Below are 24,665 nucleotides of genomic sequence, written 5' to 3'. Positions count from 1 at the left end.
TGACACTTAGCTAGTTTACATGAAAATAAAATGGAAACCACATTATTTCAATTGATTTGTTACTGCCACAAAAAATGATTTAAATATCAAAAATTTATGGTTGACTTCTAAGCGACAATGATTTTGTATCAGTTACGAATGTAGCATGAAAATTTTTTAATATCATGACATGTAAAATTTTGAAATTTTCTGTGTTGTGTTGTACCAAAATGTCTTAAATGTGTTGTACCAAAAAAGCGATACCTAATTATATCGCCTTTAATTCTACTTCATCAACTTCTACTCCGAATTAAGTTCATGTAAGTTTTTTACTCTCACTTTAAAAATGGAATAAATTAGTCCGACCGGAAACCAAGGAATTCTTTGTTTAATGCCAACAAAATTCTTTGCTTAAAAATATTCTCCAAATTTTAAAGGCGTACCTTCCCTATGATCAAATCAAATCAAGTCATTGAAATAATAATTCAGAAAATTCGATTTTTAAAACGTGGAAAATTCTTCTTGAATTTTCTTGAAATTTTATTGAATTAACTGGTCATAAGATTTGTGTCTAATATGGTAAAGAACGTAGTTAGAACCGTTATAGTATAAAAACGAGTCACTTTTAAGATAGCCGCGTGCCAGCTTTATCAAATATGCATTCAAATTCTCATTGTACTCAATTGGAAATTCCAACTTTTGTTTTTGTTAAAAATCAGCTTGCCATAAAAGCACAAAACAAATTTTTTAAAAACTTTAGAAAACTTGCCTAAAATTTCCTTGTGTTATAAACTGCTATTATAACATTAAATGCAATCTTAAAAACAAAATTTTATTTATTCTTAATCATTCTACAATTCGGCTATTCGGTTCTAAGATTTAGAAAGATTATCTTAAATTTACCAAATTTTCATAGTGCATACTTGACCTCTTATATTTCAGGTTTTTTTTTTTTTGTAAATGTTCTTTTTACAAGTTTCAATACCTTGAAACTGTGTTTACTATAGAACATAATAAAAATTTTATTTGTTTTCGGTACAAGATGTTAACCCATTTAGTTGTCACATTTTTTGTAATTCTTTACAATATTTTATACAATTTTTTTCTTTAGATCTGCACAAAACCAAAAAAATAACATAAATTTATACAAATAGCACATGTGATGCTGTAATGAAAATTGTAAAAACAATTTTTCACATTGTGTACATTTTTTTTGTCTTTGACACTATTATTTTAGGTATTTTCCAAGTATTATTTTAGGACTAATAACAAAGTAAGGAAAAACAAACCCCAATCCCATATACTTGCGTTAGTTAGTTAAATTTTCAGCCAGTGGTATGAAGCACAAACATAACTTGGTTTGTTTAGAAAGGTTCAGGTTTAAAAATGATGTACAAATTTTGAATATTTTTGAAAATAATATTATGTCACACATTAGAACATCTATTCAAATGTTATAGACTATTGCTTAACCCTTAATGAAAAATTATTGAATTAAGTTTAACCTTTAGGTCGTTTTATTAGGCCAGAACAATAATGTTATGTTATTAATAAATTATCTGAAATTAAAATACTTTTCTTTAGAATATAGAAGTATTTTATTAACTACGTCTAAAAACGCAGTTTAAAAGCGTATTTTGACTGTGCATTGCATGGGTTTCAGTACGTAATGCTATTCTGTAAAGCAATAGCATTTTTATTGTCCCCATTTTCAGCATTTACTGGTATAAAAGAACAAACAAATTAAGAATGCTTTCAAATTAGTTTTGTATGAAATTAACAGCACGAATATAGAAAATATGTATTTCAGTTTCCCAAAGTTTTAAGTAGGATGAAAAATGTGAAGTAACACAAAAATAGTAAAAACCGTTGTAGAAGATTAAAATTGTAAAAGTATTTTAAGTTAAAAATGAGTACACTTTCTTGCGAACGTTAGTATAACTGTATTACTGTAAAGTTTGCACATAATAGGTACGTATATTTGGTTCCTTACAAATTATTTGACACCCTATAACTACGTAATAGAACCGCCAAAATAATTACGTGTAAAGAATGAAAAGAAAATAACGAAAAAGCAACGAAAAGAAAAAATGGCGTACGCATAAAAGAAAAAATATGACAACAAAAATGAATGCCCGAATTTTGTTATTGTTTTTGTAAATAGGTTGGCATCACGTTATTCATGTTTTTTGCATACGTTTCAAATAATATGCGACTGTGTTAGATGTTCTTATTTTGTTTTGGGAATTAGTGTGGGTGTGAAAATGGTGACATTATATCATAAAAAAGAAATAGCAACTTATGACAGTTTTATATGTAGGTGAATAAGAACAAAGAACGAAGAATATCTAAAAAATTTCTTTTCTTTATGTCTTTTTATTTATAAAATGACATGCTATTGTTTTTCTATTTCTTTCACACTTGGTAAAAGATAAAAAATAACTTTTTTTTAGGCTTTTTTCACATTGTTGAACTAAATATTTTAAAATCTACCGGAAGGAAACTGTGAAAGTAAACTTGAATGTTGTAGCACCCAAAAATAGTCTAAACTAAAACACGATAAATTAATTTTCTTTGTTAATAATAATGCATGTGTAATAATTATGTCAGTTCCCGAGTTCAGGTCATAAAACTATAAGTAATCAAATTATAAAAATATTTTGTCTCAAACAAGGAATCTAATATATTTGAAAATGTATCAGATTTTTCATTATATTAATGTCTGGAGAGGAAAATGGATTGCGATGTCGACAATAATTTTAATTACTTTATTATTGATGAAGGTGAAAAAACCAGTGCTTACATGCAAGAATTGCCAAATTTGAGTTTTCGAATTAATAATTTCATTAAAAATTTAATCAAAATCAATGAGAAAGAAAACATGTTATTATAATGTCGTAAATTAAATGTAATTTTGAACTTAATTTACTTAAAACACATTTTCCAAATTGACGGAGTTTTTTATATTAAAATTAATTTCCATCTGCACGCCAATCAATAATTTGTCAGAACTAGAAGTACTAAGAGTATTTATAGAACCATTTTTTATTTTATTTTTTCATAAGTTCGCCCTATTCGACTCATTATTTTTCAAGAGTTTTAAAATATTAATTCGATAATTTAAAAAACATTATTTATTCCATAATTTCCTAGTCAAACTTTTTATTTGTAATAAATTTAATTTTGTACGACTCATTGGATATTACAAATTCGTATATAGAAGATTCTCTTTTACACATTCCTCAACATTATTTCAATTCAATATGCATATTATGGGCCTTTTTATATTATGAGTTACACACCGTTATGCGATAAATTTATGATTTTTTAAATTGTAATTTACCGGATAACTCAAAAAAATTTTTATTATTAATATTTTTTTTTGTTCTCTTTTTATTTATTTTCAATCCTTTAATTTAAAAGCTCTACATATAACAGTTCATATATGAAACATACATATAACAGTTCTATATATGACATTATATTTTAATCTTGTCTGTCTATATCGTATTTTTCGATATTATATACATTTATTTAATTCACCTGCAACAGTGCATGTTACAGTAAGTAAAAACATATTTTATTATGAAAATAAAATTTTATCACCATTTACAATCGTTTCTGCACAATTTTATCAGATAAAATAACATATATGTACATCAGTATATTGAATAATATTATATCCATGCTTTTTTGCACCCGACGATTGAAAACTCCAATATCTTAAGACCAATATCTTAGATATTTTTTTAATAAAACCAATATAAGAAGAGACATACTCTCTACTGTGAATATTTTCTAGAATGATAAACTAATTTTTAATAAATAAACTAATAATTACGTAACAATTACGTATAACAAATGCGAATGTACATGTGTTTTAGAAAGACTAAGCTTACACAAATGGAATTTGATTAAGCGCGTCTTAATTTTTCTTATGAAACATTTAATATGTCCGAGTCCTGAATAATGTCCAAAATTAATAAAATAAAGTCCTCATGCGTAGAGAAAAAAAAATGTTTTCAAAAGGCTGCCAAATAAAATTTTCGAATTTTTATACAATTTATGTATGGAAACAAAAATAAACTTTTTTAAGCCAGATTTTGAAACAGATGTCCGAATTTAGATCTTTTTTCGATATAATTTTTCAAAATTCGAACACTTAGAACATGATGTACCTAAATGGAACTTGTATATTTTACGAAAACCAAAAATGATATTGAATATCTACTAGATTCCCATTTTTTAAAAATTATTGCCACCCATTATTTTATAAGTACAACGCTATCTACTTCCAGTTCAATAAACAGAACCGAAGTAATATTTAAAATTTTTAAAATAGGCATCTGAAAATTTCTTCCGCATTGTTGTTAAAATTTTTAAACTAAAATTTTATAAATTAATTTTAAGCCGATAATCATTATAAGTTACTTAACTTTCCAATATTTTGGCGGAAATAAAAATTTAATTGAAAAAATTCGAAAATTTGAAATTTAAAAACCACAGCCTATTTTAAAATAATTGCTTAATTTCTGAAATGTTCTGAACAAAAATTTTTCACCGAAAATTTTCCATTTTGATTCTAACATTACTATTATGTTTCTTTTTCTTTATTTTTATCTTAGTTGAATTGAATAATGGCGTGTATTTAATAGCTTGAATTGTTTTGTATTGCAAAAAATACTCTTGAATAATTCAAAGTCATTACGATACTACTATACCTACATTTGAGGATGCGACACTTTAAAATGAATTTTCTGTTCTCTTATAACATTATTCAACAAAATAATATCTGAATATAAATATGAACATTATTTTTTTTTTTCGTTTTGTGCATGTAAAATTATATTTTATTACTAGTTATTATTTACATAAAAAAAAGAAAGAAACTTACACTCATGTATTATTTATATGCGAAAATGTATATATGTATGGAATATAAGCGAAAAATATATTCATGATTCAGCTATGTATAATATAGGTATATTCTACATAGCTATCGAAAACTAGGACATCTTTTTTTTAATATTTTCCATTTTTTTTTTGTTTTGCACATGTATAATGATATTTTTCAATAGACTTAATTTATTATTTACACAAAACAAAAAAAAAAATGCGAAATAATATAAGAGTTTACATACATACATTCGGTGTCCATATACACATATAAGTAATGTATTATATGGTATTGTTATTTAATATAATAAAAGGAAACTGCACGCGTTATTTATTTTTCCACTTATTTAAATTACAATAAAGGACATAAAAAAAGAAAAAAAACATTTCAATTTTAAATGTATGTACTTGTACATTGTAATTCTTGGAAAACAAACGTGTGGAAAATCATAAGGATAAAAATATTATCTAGGTTTTTATTATTATATTTTTTTTTTATTCCAGTAATATAGGGACAATAATTGGCCATTACTGATATTGTCTTTTTCGTCATTGATGACAAGTGTAAGTAATACAGATATTTATTACACAAATAAAATTTTATCACCATTTATTATAAATCGTACATCGTCTGTCTTTTAGAAAACAACTATAGCCATATGATCCACATACATACAGGCATATATTATCATCAGCTTATTGATTTTATAATCAAAATGGATAAAAATTTTATGATATCGCAATATTCCACAAAAATATTTTTGTAATACAATATTAAAGTTTCGATATGCACTGGCTTTCGAATTTAATCTTACTATATATGAGTACGACTGATCACTTATCAAATTTATTTACAAATATTTTACAATATATTTTTTTAATCTCTTGATGAAGATCTTAATGTATTGAGATATTCAGGGCTGAAAGTTATGGATATAATATTAAGTGCTTTATTTTCAGTTTATATGTGAACAGTGCTATTATGAGTACATATGGAAGTTTAAAATTGTATTAATATTTATTGTTATCCTGAAAAATTGTTAATTGTTTAATAGTAGTCAAATTATAATGTTGTTATGAAAATAACTTGATAGTATTTAACGATAAATTTTCAAAAGTAATATACAGAAAAATCAATCTTTTTTATTATTACCGACCGCATTGCATATAATAAGGGATATTATGTGATAATCAAATTTCAGATGTTAAGTTTTCGGTAGGAACGCATTTCTCCATGGTAGGGAAGCTTAAATAAACTTTTTTCATAAGAATATCAGTCTGCCGGTTTGAACTTTTTCGCTTTACGATTTTACATTTATGCACATATAAAGAGAAATAATCAACTAATTTTATTAAAATTCAATAAATGACTTGGAGTCGGCTGTTAATAACTTCAGTATTTGAGTTCTGGTCTGTACTAAATTTCAGGAATTAGTATCTACTAAGAGTACAGTTTAAATTTTTTATGTATACTAACTAAATGTTTACTAACTTCTTTAATATTGAAAAGAAATGCTTAAAAAACATTGTCCTAATCCTCTGTAACACTTTTCGTCAAACTAGACAAAACACATTGCAATCTGTAGGGTGCTGATCACATCAGATTTTTATTATTATTATTAAAGATTGTTCTTTGCACTATTAAAATCTTAAAAAATAAATATACATGGAAAAATTTTACACAAAATCTCTTAATTTTTTTTTTCAATTTAAATTTCAATAATAACAATAAATTTACATAGAAATAATCAAAGTTATCAAACTAAATAAAAAAAAATTTTTATATTTTAATTATAATAGCATTGATTAGCATTATGGTGTCATAGAACTACAAAAATTATTAATAATAATATTATTAGCAATACAAACATGGTGTTTATTTAATGCACAAGTTATGCGCACAATATTACAAATATATTGAAAATTTTCAAAAACAAATTCATTTTAAACAAAGAATTAATTGCAATAATTTTTCAAAAAAATGACATAAGCCAAATTTGTACTGCAAATTTTAATAACATTGTTTACAAAAAAAATTAATTACTCTATTTAAAATTTTTGTTTCTATTTTTTTATGTAATTACAATTTCTAGTTGCAAATTAATTCTTTATTTTATTATTGTTATTTTTTTTCATTGGTATTATTACCGTAATTATTGCTAAATTTTAAAATTGATTCTTTAAAATGGTTAAAGCAAATCAAATAGATAAAAACTTTCCCTTAATTCAATTGTTTGATAAAATTTTTGAATTTTTTTTTATAGTTTAATAAGTAAAAGTATTAGTTTTCATTTTTTCGGATTTCGTATAATAATTGAATTTATAAAGGAATTATATAATAAAACATTTACTGTTATTTATTAAGTTTTCTTACCAATAACATTGAACATTAAATTATTCAGTGCGGCCAGTGGGTTTCATGTTGTGAAAAATAAAAAAATATAATTTTGGAATAAAAAGTAACCCGTAAGTTTTCATAGTTTTTGCTATATTAAATAAAATTTAGAACTTGAAAAATTAAAAAAAAAAGTCTTCATTCACAGAGCGAAACTGTGCGTCCGTCCGACCGTGAACATGTTTGCAAAACTTCTACACTTTTGAACATAGAAAGCTGCACTATCATATATAAATAGATCTATAACAGAAAATTACTTTCGTAGAAAAAAAATTTTTCCTATCTCTCCCCTTCCAAAATTTATCGCGCCTCAAAAAACTAAAAACGTCATTTTTTTTTAGTTTTATTTTAAAGAAACCCTTTTTTTCAAATTTTTCATATCGTTTTTTTTTTGTGCAATAAGCTGTAGGAGTCTGAAATTTTAACAACTTTTAGATACTCATAAATAGTTTATTTCGTTGGAATAAAATTTCTTCGCACTTTCACCATCTCGAAATTTGTAAAATTGGAATTTTCGGTACCATATATTTCGGAAACTGCAAACTTTCTATACCATGCCATCAAAAATATAATTATTTTTCTTAACCTACGCAACTAACCCTTAAAATGGAGCATTATGTTAAAGCATCAAATTAATTTTTTTTCCCTCATCCTAAATGTATGCAATTTTTAAAATATTTTAAAATTTCATCAATTTTATTTAAAAAAGAAGATGATATTTAAAAATTTTCAATTAGGTACTTAAAAGTACTTATTACTCTTACACGTTTATAAGTTAGAGTATCTATTTGCCGAAATTTCTTTCAAATATAATATTACATATTATTATTTGTCTTTTCTTTATTAACATTGAATAGGTCTCAAATTTTGTATACTTTGTCAATGACAGTATATGAAATATTATGAGCACCCCATGAATTGTTTTAAAAAAGTTGCTTAAAAATTACCCATATAAAAATACTCAAAACAAGCAAGACTCAAGTCAGTTACAAATTACAAGCTTTACAAAAAATTAATTAAGTTTTAGATTTTAAAATCAAAATATTATAAAAAACAAAATTTAAAATTATTAATAAGAAGAGTTTTTAATAAATTTAGTTCCTTACAACTTTTGATTATAAAAACTTTCCGATTTCATAAGAAAGAAAAAAATAGTAAAAAGAACAAAATTTTCTTTTAAAAATAGGTGATTTTACTATGTATTCCAATAATAACTTTCCAACCTTGTTATTATACAATCTAAATTAAAAATATAAAGTACAACTCGAAGTAAAATGATGAAAAACTACATTAGAATATTATGGTAAGTAATAAAAAGCTCTATTTATAGTGAAACTATATGTAAGCAACAAACTAAAATAATAATAAAATGTTTTTGTTTTTATAACATTTTGACAAAGGAAAGGAAAAATAATATTAAATATAAGTTAATCAAGTCAACTGTCAGATACTCAAAAGCAAGAAGGTTGAAGCCAAATGTTTATATAAGGTGATTTATTCGCAATAAGCATAGCACAATGCGCATAATAAATATTTTCCTTGAACTTTATCATGCTGAATGCAAGATTAGTAATAGGATTGGAAAAAATTTTTATTTCTTAAAATTTAGTCATTTTTATAAGTTTTCACTTGCTCCCAGGTTTTAAAAAAAATTTTATTTTAATTTCGCTATATCTATGTATCTAATAGATAACATTATTTTATCCTTTTATTGGCAGGATCTCAGAATTATAAATTATTATGACACAATATAAATTCTTTAATTAATAAATATACTTTGCCAAGTGCACAATGTTCTAATAATGAACTATTGGTTGAAATTGATCCAAATTTTAAAAACTGAGATTTTCAAGCAACATAAAATGTTGCTGATATTGTAACATTTAAGGCCTGATCGTCTATCTCGTTATTTTACTCGGAAAGTGAGAAGAAAGTGAGTAACTATCTTATACTTGAACAATATAATTTTCAAGTGAGAAGAATTATTTGGTATTGCGTGTCTCGTTTTTTTCTAAAAGTTTTTCTAATTAACTTTGTTATTTATAAATTTTTATATATCAGTATTATAAATCGAAAAAGATTTTTCGAAGCATGGTTCCAATTATTTAACATTGTTACAAAATGCGATAAGAAATGAAATACTTAATAATATTCATAGAAAAAGTAAGAATTGTTGTAATATTTTTTTTTTTAGTTTTTTATATTCTACTTTTATTAAACTTTTTAGAGAAATTTTATTTTTTCGTTATATTTTAGCGATTTCTATTCAAATTTATTCATCATCAAAAGTCAAGAATAAAATACAATCAAAGGTCGGCAAAAACTAAATTAAAATTTAGTTTTTACTACGAGAAAAAAAGAAAACAAAGAAAACCAGAAACAACTATAGTTTTCTAAAATTGAAAATTTCCAATTTTAATATTATGTATAGATTTCTTTTATTAAATAAACTTTGTAATAAATTTTCAAATAAGAAAGCAGATTAAAAATAAGGAAGAACAAAATATTATTACAATTACGAGTATAGTAGCTTATTGGAGTTAATTTTTATAAAATGAAAAAGTTCCAGAAAATCATTCCGATTATGGCTGGTTTTTTATTATTAATTAATCTCATTTTCTATTGTAACGTGAAACAGACAATTTAATTAATTGTAAAATTTATTAAAATTTTGCAATTTGTCAACATTTTTATGTTAAATTAATTGCATTTCAATTTCGTCTATAGAAGAAAGTCAATTAATTGCGTCTATAGAAGAAAGACTAATATCAAAAATGAGAAAAGAAAATTTAATTTAAACAAAAATTTAATTTAGTAACCTGTAGTTTTGGTTTTCTATCTGTGACTAATTTACAAAGTTTGAACACACACAGAAAATAAGGATGCGAGCATGCGAGTAGGAGCGAACATACGAATAGGCAGAGCTCAATTATTAAATTTTTTCTTTTTAAATACTTTTTATAAATATAATGTTAAAAATTTGTTTAATCTTATGTTGAATGGCAAATTTATTAATGCAAGCTATATAGAACTGAAAAAATATCTAAGAATTCTAGTTAATTAATTAATATTTTATAATAATAATGATCGAATTTTTTAAAGTTCTTAGTCTTTCTGTAGAGATTTTATGAATTACGATTTATTGTATAAGCATCAGTATATTTAAATTGAACACGATTCTATTCTATATTATAAATCAAAAAGAAATGTTATAAAAAAACATTATTTAATTATTCAATAAAATGTTAAAATATTACTATTTGACCTACATTCCGAATAGCAAAATTATAACCTTAATTAAAATTTTCTTTCAGTGACATACTTTTGCTGAAAATTATAATTTTACTCCAAGTTTTTGAGGAAATCTTTTTAGTAAACATTAATATTTAGACGCCAATTCTTTCATTTTATTCTTATAATATTTGACCTTAATCAGTCGTTTTCTTCTTTTATTGCTCTTTTCTTTTCTAATTTTTTCATTAGCTAAATTAAAAATTGAAGAAAAATTATTTTTTTTTTTTAATAAAAATTCAATATCTTATAGACTCAAGTATAGAAAATGTCAAAGACGTTTTCAAAATAACTGTACTTCTACGTATACATACATATGTTATGCATAGACACAATATTAAATTTTATATTATTAAATTACAAGAAAACAAATATTGTAAAACTAATATGAAAATATAAAAATTATAAAAAATAACTAGAAAAACAAAACATTTTTACATTAAAAATATATTTTTTTTATTTTTTTTTTTTTTTGAATCAATTCAATATTTTCTTTAATATGTTTTTCATCATAAATATTTAATGTTTGTTCAAAAACATTTTTAATATTATTATAGTATATTACTGTATGTAATACTACTGTATAGTTCCCACTTTATCCTTAACTATAAGTAATAGCTACTCCATTTTGAATTTAAGTTTTCTGTAAAGCATTATGATTTTAACTTTCTCTATATTATTTAAAGTATAACGTTTTGTATAAAAGAAACAAAAAGGTCGCCAATATACACATATATATATATATATATATACATATACATACAGTATTAAATGTTATCATAATAATATTGACCTTGGTGTGGAATATTGTGAAAATTTGTATGTGTATGTATGTAGCACATGTGTGTAATCGTTCCAATCAAATTTTAGTTAATATAATATTTCCTATCCCACTATTAATATCCTTGGAATATGAAAAAATATAAATACCAATTTCTTTTTATATTTTTTAAGTTTTGTTTTTCTCTTTTTCTTCCTAATTTTCTTTCAGTTGGTTTGTTATTATTTTAATTTTTACTAATATTATTCCAGAAGGAAGAAAATTGCTAACATAAGTTATTTTCTTTAATTTTCTCAATTTGTTTTTTTTTTTTTTGGTTCATTTTGTTTTTGCATTTTTATTATTTTCATTTTACTTCTCTTATTATTTTTTAGGAGGATAATTTTGTTTCTGTATAATATTTATCACATAAATATATACGCAACAATGATTGTATCAGTGGCGATTCCGTGTACAATAACTAGACGCGATTAAAAAAACAATATTTAAGATGGTTAACCTCTACTGGTAACGTATTACTGTTTCAGCTACATCGTGATATTTCAACTCACGTCACTTGATTTTGTTTTTTTTTTGCTTTCGTATTGTACTCCCGTCTTTTAATTTTTATGGAAGCTTTTACTAAAAAAGCTTTTATTAAAAAATAGTAGATTTTTCTCCAAAATTTATAGTGATGGGTCGACAAACATATGGCCTACAGAACTTTTCTTTTGGTACTAAAATTCAAATATCATGCAAATTCGTTTTCAACTTGAATCAGCGTCTAGCGTAGTGTTCTTTTTACTACTTCAATGATTGTCTAACACTGGTTTTTGGTGGAATAAATATGACTCGAAAGGGGCAAAATTTAAAATACTTATTTATAGACTTATCAAATGAAATTCATACTATGGTGTTGCTATATAAAACGTACATACAAATGGAAAAAGAGACAATTAAAAAATTTTTATTCATTTATTGATTAATTTCCTGGTTTTATTAAGTTTACAGCTTTACGAACAACTTATAGCTCATAGTATAAGTATAACAACAAATGCAAAACATTTTCTTCCTCGAAAGCCTACTCTTCGTCATTATCGACCATTATTTAATTATAATGTCGTGCTTATATTTCATTTTAAATTACAGCACACATGCATATGCATATGCTCATACCTATTTTTACGTATGTAGTTATGCCAGTTTCCTGTACATCATTTCTGTACATCATTATATTAAAGTTTTACTAAAATTTTTACTTGAAATCATGAAGCCTAACAAAAAGTTCTTATAATTTATTTTTTACTTGTTACTTGTTAATAAATTATCTGTCAATTTTCAAAACATAATTTTGACCTTAAAACACTGACAAACGTCACTGATTTTGGTTGTCATTACATTACAATGAGAAAATATCAAGATCATAACAATACACAACGCAATATTTGTACTAAATGTTCATTTCTTTACATACATATTCTCATAAATAGATATGTATAATAAAGTATATACTTTATTACTAAACACATACTTTATTGCTAAACATAATATTATAGGTAACTGTATATACAGCTTTTTTTACACAGAAAAAAACGAAAACAAATTAAAACAGAAAAAAATAAAAACTAATTCAATTGGATTGTTTAAATACACAAAATGAAAATAAACAGAAAGACAAAACAACAGCGACATTTTTGAAATTTTTCTAAAAATATAAAGACTCCTTTTTATGAATTAAATAAATTTCCTAAAAAAAAAAACAAAAAAACAAAAAAAAAACATATAAAAAATTTCACAAAACTAAAGAAACATCAATAGAAAAACAAAATTGTTAAAAATATTTAACAGAAAACAAAAATAAAAGTAAGTCAGAAAAAACCAACTAATATTATAAGAAAGAAAGACAAAGAGAATAAAAAATGTAATAACAATAACAACAAAATACGTTATATAAAATCAAACTTACCATTAACTGTCGTTGTAGTGACTGATATTACAAATAGCAGCGTAAGCATTCGTAAAATATTTGGTTTTGTTAAATCCAAAGACGCCATTATTATTTCATCAGTAATTTCCAGTTAGAAACGATTCTTTTTTTGTTTGTTTGTTGTTTTTGTTTCCTCCTTCTTCTATTATTTCTTTTCTCTTCTTATTCTCTATTTATTTTCTCTTATTTTTTTTCTTTCGTTTTGTTTTCGTTTTATGTTATGTTTTTTTTATTTTCTTATTATTATTATTTTACTTTTTATTATTATTATTTTCTTACTTTGTCTCTTTTTCTTAATAAGAAAAAAATATTATTGTTACTATGTTTTCATTGTTTTCTTTTATGTACACGAAGCGAACAGCGAAAGAATAGAGAAAAAAAGAGCAAAAGAAAAGAATAAATTTAATAGAATAACGAAATCAAAGTATCGAAACAACCAACCGACCGAACTATTGACCGAACCGACAAAATGAACGATTCTATACGAAACGAAAACAAGTTAAAAACAAAAAGAAATAAAAATGGATTAATAAACGAATTTTGTTATTTTCTTTTAGTTTTTTTTTGTTTTTCTACAATATTATTTCAAATTAAATTCAAGATCTAATTTGTCATATTGCATCTTTCTAAAAACAAAATAATTTAAGGATTTTTTCTTGTTGTTAGTTCTTTTATTCTGTGTTGTTCTTATGATGAATTTTCTCTTATTCAATATTATTGTTGAATGAGTGAAGTTTTCACATATTTTATTTTTATAATTAAACTTTTAAGATTACGTACTTTAATTTTGTTTTATGAAATTATTTTTCTTTCGTTTTTGCTGGTCGCACAAACGAAATTCAACACTATATTATTATATTGTTTATATATTATATAACAGTTATACATACACAAATTTCATATAATTATAAAAAATTTACAAATTTTTTAGTATACAAAAAGAAATATGTGTGTAGATAATATTATTTTAATAGTATAAAAATCCTTTTAAATTTTTTAAGCTCTTATTAAAAAAAAAGAATGGCTACAAATTTATTTTTTCAATCAATTTTTTTTTATTTCCTAAAAATCCTTTTCTCATACATAGCTATGTATTGTTATACTTTAGTTTTTGTGAATCAATATTTCACATATTAAATTTAAAAAAAAATAACAAACACCAGAGTATAACAGTGAAAAAATTAGGTCTTTTTGTTCAATTTTCTATATTACACTCGTATATTTTTATTTTTTATTATATACATATACTAACTATATTAAATTAGTAGTAAAATATTATAATATTGCCCTATAATGAAAACAATTTATAGGCAAATATTGTGCAGCAAAAAAAGTTGACATTATTATTTTCTAAATTATTATTATTATAATAGCATATACCGTTTGTATATTGTATATATTTTGGTATATTGAAAATTTTTTTTTCTTTCTAGTATTTTTCACTTATATTTTTTTCACTATTTTATCCTTAATTTTATTTTCATAGTATGTGTTTTTTTTTTCAGAATATTTTTTATATATTCTAACAAAATGATATTTTTTTCTTAGCTTTTATATAATCATTATTATTGTTATTATTGTAATTTTATTTACTATATTATTATTATTATTATTGTTATTTTTTATTATTATTATTATTATTATTATTGTAAATAGGTTCGCTTATAGTATGTTGGCTATCCTAAAAAATAGAAAAATGTTTATAATAGAGAAAAAATTTTCAATTTTTTATTTTATTTTTTTTTTCTTATAATATTGCCGAATTTCCTATAGATCTATGTATATATTATGTATGTTTTTTTACTTGCATCGTTTAAATAACCTGATATCCTTGAAAAAAAAAATGAAATTCTATTAAAAAAATAGGTTTTTTTTTCCTCTCTTTTTCTTAGTTTATTATCATTTTGTTTGTGTTTGAAATATCCTATTGATCTTATAGCGGAAATTCGTGGTAGGGATAAAAACAAACAAAAACAAAAAAACAAAATAAAAAACCAAAAAAATTTTTTTTCCTTTTCTAATCTTTTAATCGAAGATTTCGTTTTTTTTGTTTTTTTATTTTGATATTTTTTGTTACCGTTTTAAACTCTATTGGTTAGTGTTTCCCGTTAATTTTTTTTTCTGCTTTGGTTAATAGCGTACAAAAAATTTTTTTTTAAGTTTCTTCTATTATCCTTTTTTGTTGTTCTTCAATTTCTTATATTTTTGTTACATTCTCTTTCCTTGTTTGCCTTGTTATTCACATCTTAGGGCATCATAATACTTAACTTAACTATCAGGGCAGTGGATATCTATTTTATTATTATTATTTTTTTTTTGTTATGTTTGATTTTTTGCTCTACTTTTTACTTTCATTTTTCGATGTTTTTTTTCTTTGTTGTTGTTGGCCTTCTTTCTTACTTCTATATTGTTGATGATAACACTATTAAACAGCAGTAGGATGTTAATGTGAATTTTTCAGTACAAAAAATGTGTATTAAATATAAAAAAAAAACCCACACTATGCTATAATATATTTGTTGTTGTTGATTACTTATATAAGAAATGAAAATTTTTATTTTTTACTTTTATTATTTTTTTTATGCCTTATTTGTCTTCTATATAATTTTCCATAATGTTAATATATATGTTGTATAATTTATTATGATTTTTTCTACAAATTTTCCGTTTTCAAATATAGCATTTTTTTTTCTTTTACTTTATCCTGTTATCTATCTTGTTTAAGCGATGAGACATAGTAGTAGTTTTAAGCAGTTAGTTTTAAAAGCAAATTAAAAAAAAGAAAGAGATTCAATATTAACGCTACTGCAATTTTACTTGTAACTTTTCATTTTTTTCAGTTGAATTCTAACGTGATAATAGTAAATAGGATTCAAATAATCATAATAGTAAACATACTATCATAATAATGAAATCAATATAAAAATTATAAATAATTTAACTTTAAACGTTCTTTATATACTCTGCGAAATTCAATTAAAACTATGTATTTCTTTTTTTGCAATTATCTTAAGAACTGTTAAATTAACAACATTACATATAACAGAAAATTTGAACTTTCTTATTAGTATTTTTCATTTATTGATAATTCTAGAAATTATTTAACTATTTGTTATAATTCCCAAATTTTTCTGGGTGTAAGTCTATATTTACTAAATGTATTTTTTCAATAAAATAAAGTTATTTCTATCAGCCTTATAAAATAAAGAATATTCAAATTAAATTAAATAATGTATGCAAAACGGAATGTTATACTTTGGCTCCCTCTCTCATACTTAACTCTTAATTTAACGCAGAATCTTATGTTATTAAATTGTTCTCGCATAATTTGTTTTACATACTTCTATATATCAGTGTGTTTTATACCTTATTATTGGGCGCTTTTTCATCCACTTTTTAAAAATATTTATTTTTTTAAATCTTAAAAAAAATTTTAAGACTTTCCAAATAATTTTTCTTTTCATTATTGAATAATATCAAAAAACTTGGACTATAACTTCATTTGTCCCTGATCTGATAAAGTAAAATATTCTGCCTAATATAAATTAATTTAATTTTGCAATATTATTTCATTTATTTAATTAAGATCATCAAATTTATAGTGAATAAAAAAGGCAAAAAAAAAGTAAAAAGAAAAATTTAAAAATAAATCAAAAGCAAAATTAAATATTTTTTTTTTGTTTTATTTTTACTTCACTGCTTCACCAATCTAAAGCTAGAACAAAACAAATCTGTTAAAATTTCATGTCCTTGATTTCAGTTTAAACAAAAATTTCATCCATTTTTAATCTTTAGAATATTTTTTTTTGTAATTTTTTTTTTCTTTATTTTTATTTAAAATAAATTTTTTATGTTTGAATGTTCTTTTAAAAGAGAGCTCCAGTGTCCTATATATTTAATTTTTCTGTTTTTTTTTTTTAGTTGGATATTTTGCCATTAAATTAATATGAGAATGTGTATGTAAGTAAAATAAGGGGAGATGGGCTCAAAAATGATTTTTATTGGATTAAAGTGATGAGTTTTTCATTTTCGTTTTTATTTTGTTTTTTCTTTCAAAGACTTAAAAAATCTTATTTTATCCTTTAATAACAGGATAGAATAACTTTTTTTTTTCATTTTATAAATTTGAACATTTTATGTGTATTTTTTATTTTTTTTTGTTTTTATATATTCAGCCTAAAAATTTTTTTTTTGTTTTTTAGTATTTTTAATAAATCCAATAAAAGATCACTCTAAAATTATCCTTGAAGAAGAATAAAAAGAGAAGATTTTTTAATAAAGTTAAAAATTATTATTTTTAATACGAAAAATGGAAAAAAAACGTAAAAACAAAACTGCAATGATTTTTCGTTTGCTCTTTAAAGTCTTAATTTCCTTTGCATTTCTTTTTTTTTTGTTCTATTTTTTTTTTCTGATTTTCTTCTTGCTTGTATCCTTTCAAAGGATTTTTAGTAATAAGAATGTTTTGTTTTTGATTTAATTTTTTTTTATTATTTCTTTAAGTCCATGTTTTCATTTCTCAGTTTTATACGCAAGGATAGAGCATAATTGTTCCTTTTTCTTCGTTGCATATTGAATTCATTTTTTGTGTTTTTATTTCACTTACAAATTATTTCGTTTTCGTTTTTGGGTTTTTTTCTTTTTTTTTTCACCGAAATGAATATTTTACGTCCTATTTTCTCATTTCATTTTTTTTTTATTTCACCATTTCATTACTCTTCCTTTTAGTCATTGAAGAGACTATGTGTTTGGTGGTCTTTTATTTAAACTTAAAAATTACACTCGTTAAATTTTATTTTTTTTTTATGCTGTTGGAATTAAGTGCTATTGCTAGATATTCTATAAAGTTGGTTACTGTAATAGGGAGGCTTCTTTACTGAAATAGCATAATGTTGAATACCATTTATGATATTGTGGAATATTGAAGCCTCTGCTGTCTTTTACAAGTTTTATTGTGTTTCGTTTGCTAAAAATATAAAAAGAAGAAAAAAATTATTATTAAAAATGTGATAAAAAAGTTATGTAAGAGTTTACAAGAAAAAGGAATTATGGGAGTCTATATTATGTATTTAGTATGATTGTAAGTTGAAAATATTTACTTATATTTTATGTAAGCTTTTTTATACTATTGCAAATAATTGTAATATATTGTATACAGCTATATAGGTATGAAACTGAAAAATGATAATATAGTAAAGAAATTTCAAAACAACATCTACATAATTTATTTATATCAAATACTACTTTCTTTGTCCTTAAATGGCATTAGTACTGAAGTACAAGTGTGCTTATTCCTTTGGAACGTACATCAGAGTATGCTGTACGAAACTGTCCCTTACCAATACAATAACTTACTTTTTCTTTCTTTTCATGCTTTCATTTTTTCTTGTTTCATAATACGCAGGGTGGTTCGCAGGAAATAATATCTTGTACCTTTTATTTCAATATGCTGTAGCTCAAAAACGAGTATATCTGTACCCTCCCTCACCTATACAACTTTTTGCTGGAAAATTATGAAAGAGTCACCGCTGAAACTAATTGCCGCCTTATGTGAAACACCCTGTATATTATATAAAATTAGAATTTAAAATATTGTACAAATTGAAGATTAACTTCAATTTATGGATGATCAATGGATCAACTCATTTTGAAAGCTATTGATTTTTCGGTTTGAAAAAGTCAAAATGTTAATTAACTAGAAACGTTCAATAATACAAGGCCTAATTAGCTTTTAATTAGTACATGATCTCATGCTTTTCTATATAAAAATATTTCAGTTCGGATTAAGAACATGATAAATAATTATATCGCATACTTTGCAATTATTTTAGTAAATACCAATTATTAATATTGAAAATTATTAATATTTATTAGGATTAATCGCATTTCATTTCCTCGAATCAAATTAAATATTTGCTATTAAGTAATATTAATAACGTTTTAATTTTATGTTGTTTAAATTATTAAAATCAAGTGAAATTCTTAGTATTGGCTTATATAAAATGCTCATTTTCTAATGTACTGTTAAGAGCTTACAATTGCTCACAAATATATTTATAAAGCTTTTCATATTTTTTTTTTCAAAATTTATTGATATTCGGCTTCGCTTTTACGCTTTAATTAAGTTCTACTTAAAAATAATTATTTTTCTTTTTCAAAATTTTTAATTTAAAAATTTAATATTTAATATTTTTTGAGAAGAAAGAGAAAAATTACTCTTACGACTGAATACAAAATAATTTTCGTATCCTCAATTCATAAAACGAAAACAAAAACAGAAAAAAAAATATAATGTTATCCTAAAGATCCGACAATATCAAGGAAATTCAAAATTTTTACTTATAATAAATTTTTTATTAAAATTTTATATTTCTCGGGGATTTTATGTAATTTTTTTCCGGATTAAAAGTAATTTCTTTGAAGCTTAGTATGTATAAGAAAAAAAAAACGCAATTTTGTAAGTGAAGAAGAGAAAAGAACTTCTTTTTTTTTTTTTAAAAAAAAAATAAAGCAAAAAATTATTATACGAGCGTTTTTTTTTTCTAATTTTTTTTTTCAATTTGATGAGTTTTTCATTTTTTTTTTTTGTTTTGCCTCCATGAGAAGAAGAAAATCTTTGAAACGATCATTATTGGTTTATCAGGATGTCGTCATAATATTCTTTTCAAAGCAAAAAAAGAAATCTTCATTGTAATGTAATATAGTTGCGAAATTCTCAATTTGAAAAACAGGAATAAGAAGAGAATGAAAAAAAAATTAAGAATACAAAAACAAATTGAAGATTTTGAAAAATTTTTGAAAACAAGAAGAAAATTTAATTTAGTTAATCTTACTTTTTCGGATAATCTCACAAAGATAATGTAGAACGTTTTAATTTCACACAACACATTTAAAAGTTTCAGCTCGAAAATTAAATTTTTCTTTACCTTACCATTTTTATAAGAAAAGGACGATCAATAAACAAGCACCTACTTAAAATTTTCTCTTTGGGTTCAATGAAATCGCGTTTAGAATTTTATAGTGGCTTTTTTATTACATATCACATCAGAAGATTTTAAGAAAGTTTATCACTAATCAATGTGTTTAAAAATTTTAAAGAAATTTTGTGTACAAAAGTTATTTCATACTTATGTCAGCAATAACAAAGTACCTTTTTTCAATTGACATACCTACTCTTGGAGGGATTTCATAAATTTAATTCAATCTAGCCTGGGGTAGAAAAGTGGCTAATGAAAGCCACGGGTCAAATATTAGTTCAAAATGTGAACCAGTGTTTTTGTGCGACTGCAGTGTAATTTGAAATTAGAATTCTGGAATGAGTTTTTTAATTATATGCAGTCCATAAGACATTACTCAAATTAATTGTACAAAATTTTTGTCAAACACTATTTTAATTAAAATTCATTTAATGTTAACATTCAACAACTATCCCACTTATGTAACAGCAGTAATGATATTTATAAACTTAAAGAATTTAAAAATTATAGGAAACTTACGTATAGCTTTCACAATCAGCTTAAAAATCTCCTCTTACCTCTTATTTTTGGAATTTTCTCTATCGCTCTATATCCGAATGAAAACTACAATTGCTAAATTGCTCACAGTCTTTCATCTCTTTTTAATTTTGACATGCTCAATAACAGGAAATTCGAATGTATTCGAATAGACATTGTAACATTGAAATTTATTTTAGAAATTGTTACAGCAATTTTAGTCTTATGAATTGCAAAATTCAAAATTCTTGGATTGCCCATATAAAATTTTTTTAAATGCAAACACACACATACTTTTATTTATATTACTTTTTTTTTTCCTTATGCTTTTTTATCTCTTTCTTATTTATTTAAAGCATCATATTAAATTAATGAAAGAACAATGGAAAATTTACTGGTGCAAAAATAAAATGGTAGTTAGTTTATTTTAATATTTTTTTCTTTACTTTTTTTTTTCTTTTTAATTCACATATTTTAACGTTTTTATATTATAAAATATACCTACCCTGATTTCTGTACCATTCCTCTTTATTATACAACAGTTAGTACAATTTTTGTTTTTTCTGAAATTTTTCATTGTTTTAAATATTATTCTGTGTATTGTTATTTTTTTTTTTTTTTGGTATATAAAAGACATGGACAGTAAATAAATCTTAAGATATTTTCACTGCTTTTAACAAACAACAACTAAAGCACTGCTTACTGCATTCAATAGAAATTTAATTACACATAAATTTTGATTTTAATGTAGTTTTCATTGAAATTTGTTCTTTCATTTCCCTTCGATAATGAATATTATTCCTATTATTCTATATAAATGTATGTAATAAGTAAGTATATAAAAAATTTTATTCAAAATAAATATAGGTATACCTAAATTTATATATCGTAATATTATCTACATTTATATAGTGTACATTATTCAATTTAAGATAAAATAGCATTAATTTATAATAAGATGAAGGAAATTAAATTCGAAATAAAAGCGAGAGAAAATGAAATTTTTGTAATTATGCTTAATTACTTAAAATATACGCCGCCTATATTTAAATGGAATATGTATGATTCCTCTATTTTATCAAGAATATTAAAAAGAGAAAGAAAATGAGTTTAAAAACTCCTAAAAAATCTCTAAGAGTCCTACTTTACATTAATTATACAATTTGAAAAATGCTTTATAGCAATTGTTTTTAATATTGAGATAATAATGAAAATAATGGGAAGATACACTAAAATTAATTCTATAATAGTAATTAATTAGGTTATATACGAATTTTTACAGTTTAGTATTCTGGAAAATGCTAATTGGTTAAATTTTTTTTTTCTGAATAAATTTATAAAAAATATTTTCTTACATTTAATAAATTTAATTTTCTTTTATTTTGGAGTAAACTGAAATTGTAATAAAAATGGATAGCATTAAAGATAATAAATTAAAGATATTTTGCTTTGCGATAGATAAATGACACTAACATATAGGGTTCTAAGGAAACTTTTTTAAATACACCTTGCTATTTAAGGATTTTTGTTAAAAAATAATTGTGCCAAAATAGATACGTGTTCAATAAAAATTAATTAGGACATTACTTCATTTATTAAGTTAATTTCTTCTTACTACAAATCTTACGATAGACAGCAAACTCAAAAGAAAAATTAATTTTAAGAGAAAACTTTCTTAATTTTTTTATTTCGCACACAATACGATTGTAATTTTATTATGTGTCACCGCTAAACTGAATCTTAACTTTCTTAAGAATTTACTTCAGCAATTCACGTAGAAAAAAAAGAATTAAATTAAAATTTTCATTTTCGGAATCTTACATTTTCTACTTCTTGAGTAGATTTATCAAAAGATGCTCGAAATTCTTACATTATTGATTGTAATTTTATATTCACTGCAATATTAAGACGAATTTGCCCCTTTTTTATATTATTTAAGTTAAAACAGTTTTATTGAACCGAAAAAAATTTTGTAAAATTATGTTTTTTGTATATATGTACGTATATATAGAAACAATTGCGTTATTTTCGGGAAAGTTGAAAATTTTCTTAAAAACGTAATTTGAACATTGTACGTAAATTCTTTACTGACATTACTACTCATGCTTTCCGTTAGCTTACATCACTGTTTCAACTTCAATCATAATAATGGTATTGCCTTGTCCTCGAATAAAAATTTTATTTATGTTGCTATTTTATGTGATAAGATGTATACCTCTTCTCTGTTATTATGTAAAACTCGATTGTACTCAATTTTAAAACGTAAAGATTATAAGATGTTTGTGAGAACAATCACCAAAATATAATATTAGAGCTGAGCGTTGTGTATGAACATACAAGTATGTGTTTGTAAATATATTATATGCATATTTTATCAAAAGGTTATGAAAAAGGTTATCATTCCTTATTATGTGATCTTGTAGAAAAATAAAAATATTTACATATTCTTCAATTGAATAATTGATTTGATTTTATAACAAGAGAATAATGAAACTGAATTTTTTGTTTTTTTTTTGTTTTTTTTTAATAAAATAATTTCTTAATATAACAATCACATCACTTTATATAACATTGAAATTCTTAAAAAATATTAATTTAAATTTTAATCATATTGAAATTATTTGATCAAATTATTTTTTTTAAACGTAATATTGCACTATAACTAGATTATGTGTTTAACGGATTTGAGAAGGTGTCTGTTATATAATATTAATTAAGTAAATACAACATTTAGTCCAATACGCCAATCTGATCCTATAAATTAAAAATTCTCATGATGTACATTTAATGATCCAGAATATCTAGTATTACCCTGTGATGAAAATGGTCCAGTATGATGTGCAATTTTTGCAGTACCTTCAATTTGTGTATTACCACTCTTTGATCGCCATAATTTTGCAATCGCCTCTGCTACCAAATCAGTACCAACTTGTTGATCATGATCAGCACTTATACGTAAATCAAATTGTCTTTTTGGGAATAAACCATCAATAAAATCACTACTACTTTTATCGATTAATTCCGGTGCACTTTGACTCTTTTTTAAACTTGTATTTTCTTTATTTGCATTTGTTGTAGCTGTTGCTGTATTAATTGAATTCGTAGATGCACTTTTAACTGATGAAGGAGGAACTGTTGTTGGTGTTATTACAGAACGTTGTGTGGTTTCGGTACGGGCATCATATTCATAAGGGAATAATAAGATTATTATAAATAATGTTAATAATAAATATTTAAAAATATTAATTTCCTTCATTTTAAATAATTCATTCAACATTTTTATTAAAAAAAGAAACAAGCCACTTTGTGTACAATTCTAATAGGAAAAAACTTATTTTTTTTTCAACTTAAAGATTCCCTTATTTTCACAACTTTGGCTCACAAATTTATGTGATATGACGATGATGATGTTTTCCTTATAATAAGATTCTCTGTTTTTTCTTTTTAATATATGAATTTCTAATACACTAATTCCCAGTTCAAATTTAAAAGAATTATTTTGATAAAATATTACATTACACACATATTACGTATGTACAGTTATAGATAGATGTATAAATTAAAGAAGCTCTTCAAAGTTAATCAAAAGATAGAAAAAAATTTAATATTTATTTCAATACCGATTCAATGAAATAGAAAATTCGAACTGAATTTATGTCTTCGAAAATAAAATATATACATAATATTTTTTTCGTATTTTCTAAGAATTTGATTAACTAAATGCAATATATACAAGTGTACATACACGTGTATAGTAAACACAAATATACTGTATGTGTGTGTATAACTACAAAGAAAGATATGATGTGGGTTCAATTAAATTATATACAAACGAATATAATATGATTTATGAATTATATGAAA

The 24,665-nt window shown here is 23.2% G+C and overlaps 2 protein-coding genes across 2 annotated transcripts in view; both read right to left on the bottom strand.

Annotated features, from left to right (window-relative positions):
* LOC129609931 (DEP domain-containing protein DDB_G0279099-like) overlaps positions 1-18,400 on the bottom strand; it is a 118,178-nt gene extending 99,778 nt beyond the window's left edge. Inside the window, exons 1-2 of the mRNA XM_055522221.1 lie at positions 16,589-18,400; positions 13,288-14,989 (exon numbers count right to left, since the gene is read on the bottom strand). Of these exons, the coding sequence (XP_055378196.1) occupies positions 13,288-13,375 (88 nt within the window). The 5' untranslated portion in view covers positions 13,376-14,989; positions 16,589-18,400. The remainder of the gene's footprint in view (positions 1-13,287; positions 14,990-16,588) is intronic.
* Positions 18,401-23,322: 4,922 nt separating this feature from the next.
* LOC129609932 (uncharacterized) lies at positions 23,323-24,416 on the bottom strand. The gene is made up of 2 exons (XM_055522222.1): positions 23,613-24,416; positions 23,323-23,555 (listed from the first exon to the last, which is right to left on the bottom strand). The coding sequence occupies exons 1-2, from the start codon at positions 24,076-24,078 to the stop codon at positions 23,515-23,517; spliced, it is 507 nt and encodes a 168-aa protein (XP_055378197.1). The 5' UTR covers positions 24,079-24,416; the 3' UTR covers positions 23,323-23,514.
* Between the last annotated feature and the right edge of the window lie 249 nt (positions 24,417-24,665).

Source organism: Condylostylus longicornis, unplaced genomic scaffold (genome assembly GCF_029603195.1).
Source record: "Condylostylus longicornis isolate FDR11 unplaced genomic scaffold, ASM2960319v2 ptg000040l, whole genome shotgun sequence".
In the NCBI taxonomy this organism is placed as follows: domain Eukaryota; kingdom Metazoa; phylum Arthropoda; class Insecta; order Diptera; family Dolichopodidae; genus Condylostylus; species Condylostylus longicornis.
Note: the sequence above shows the minus strand (reverse complement) of the source record. Positions and strands in the feature narration are given on the sequence as shown.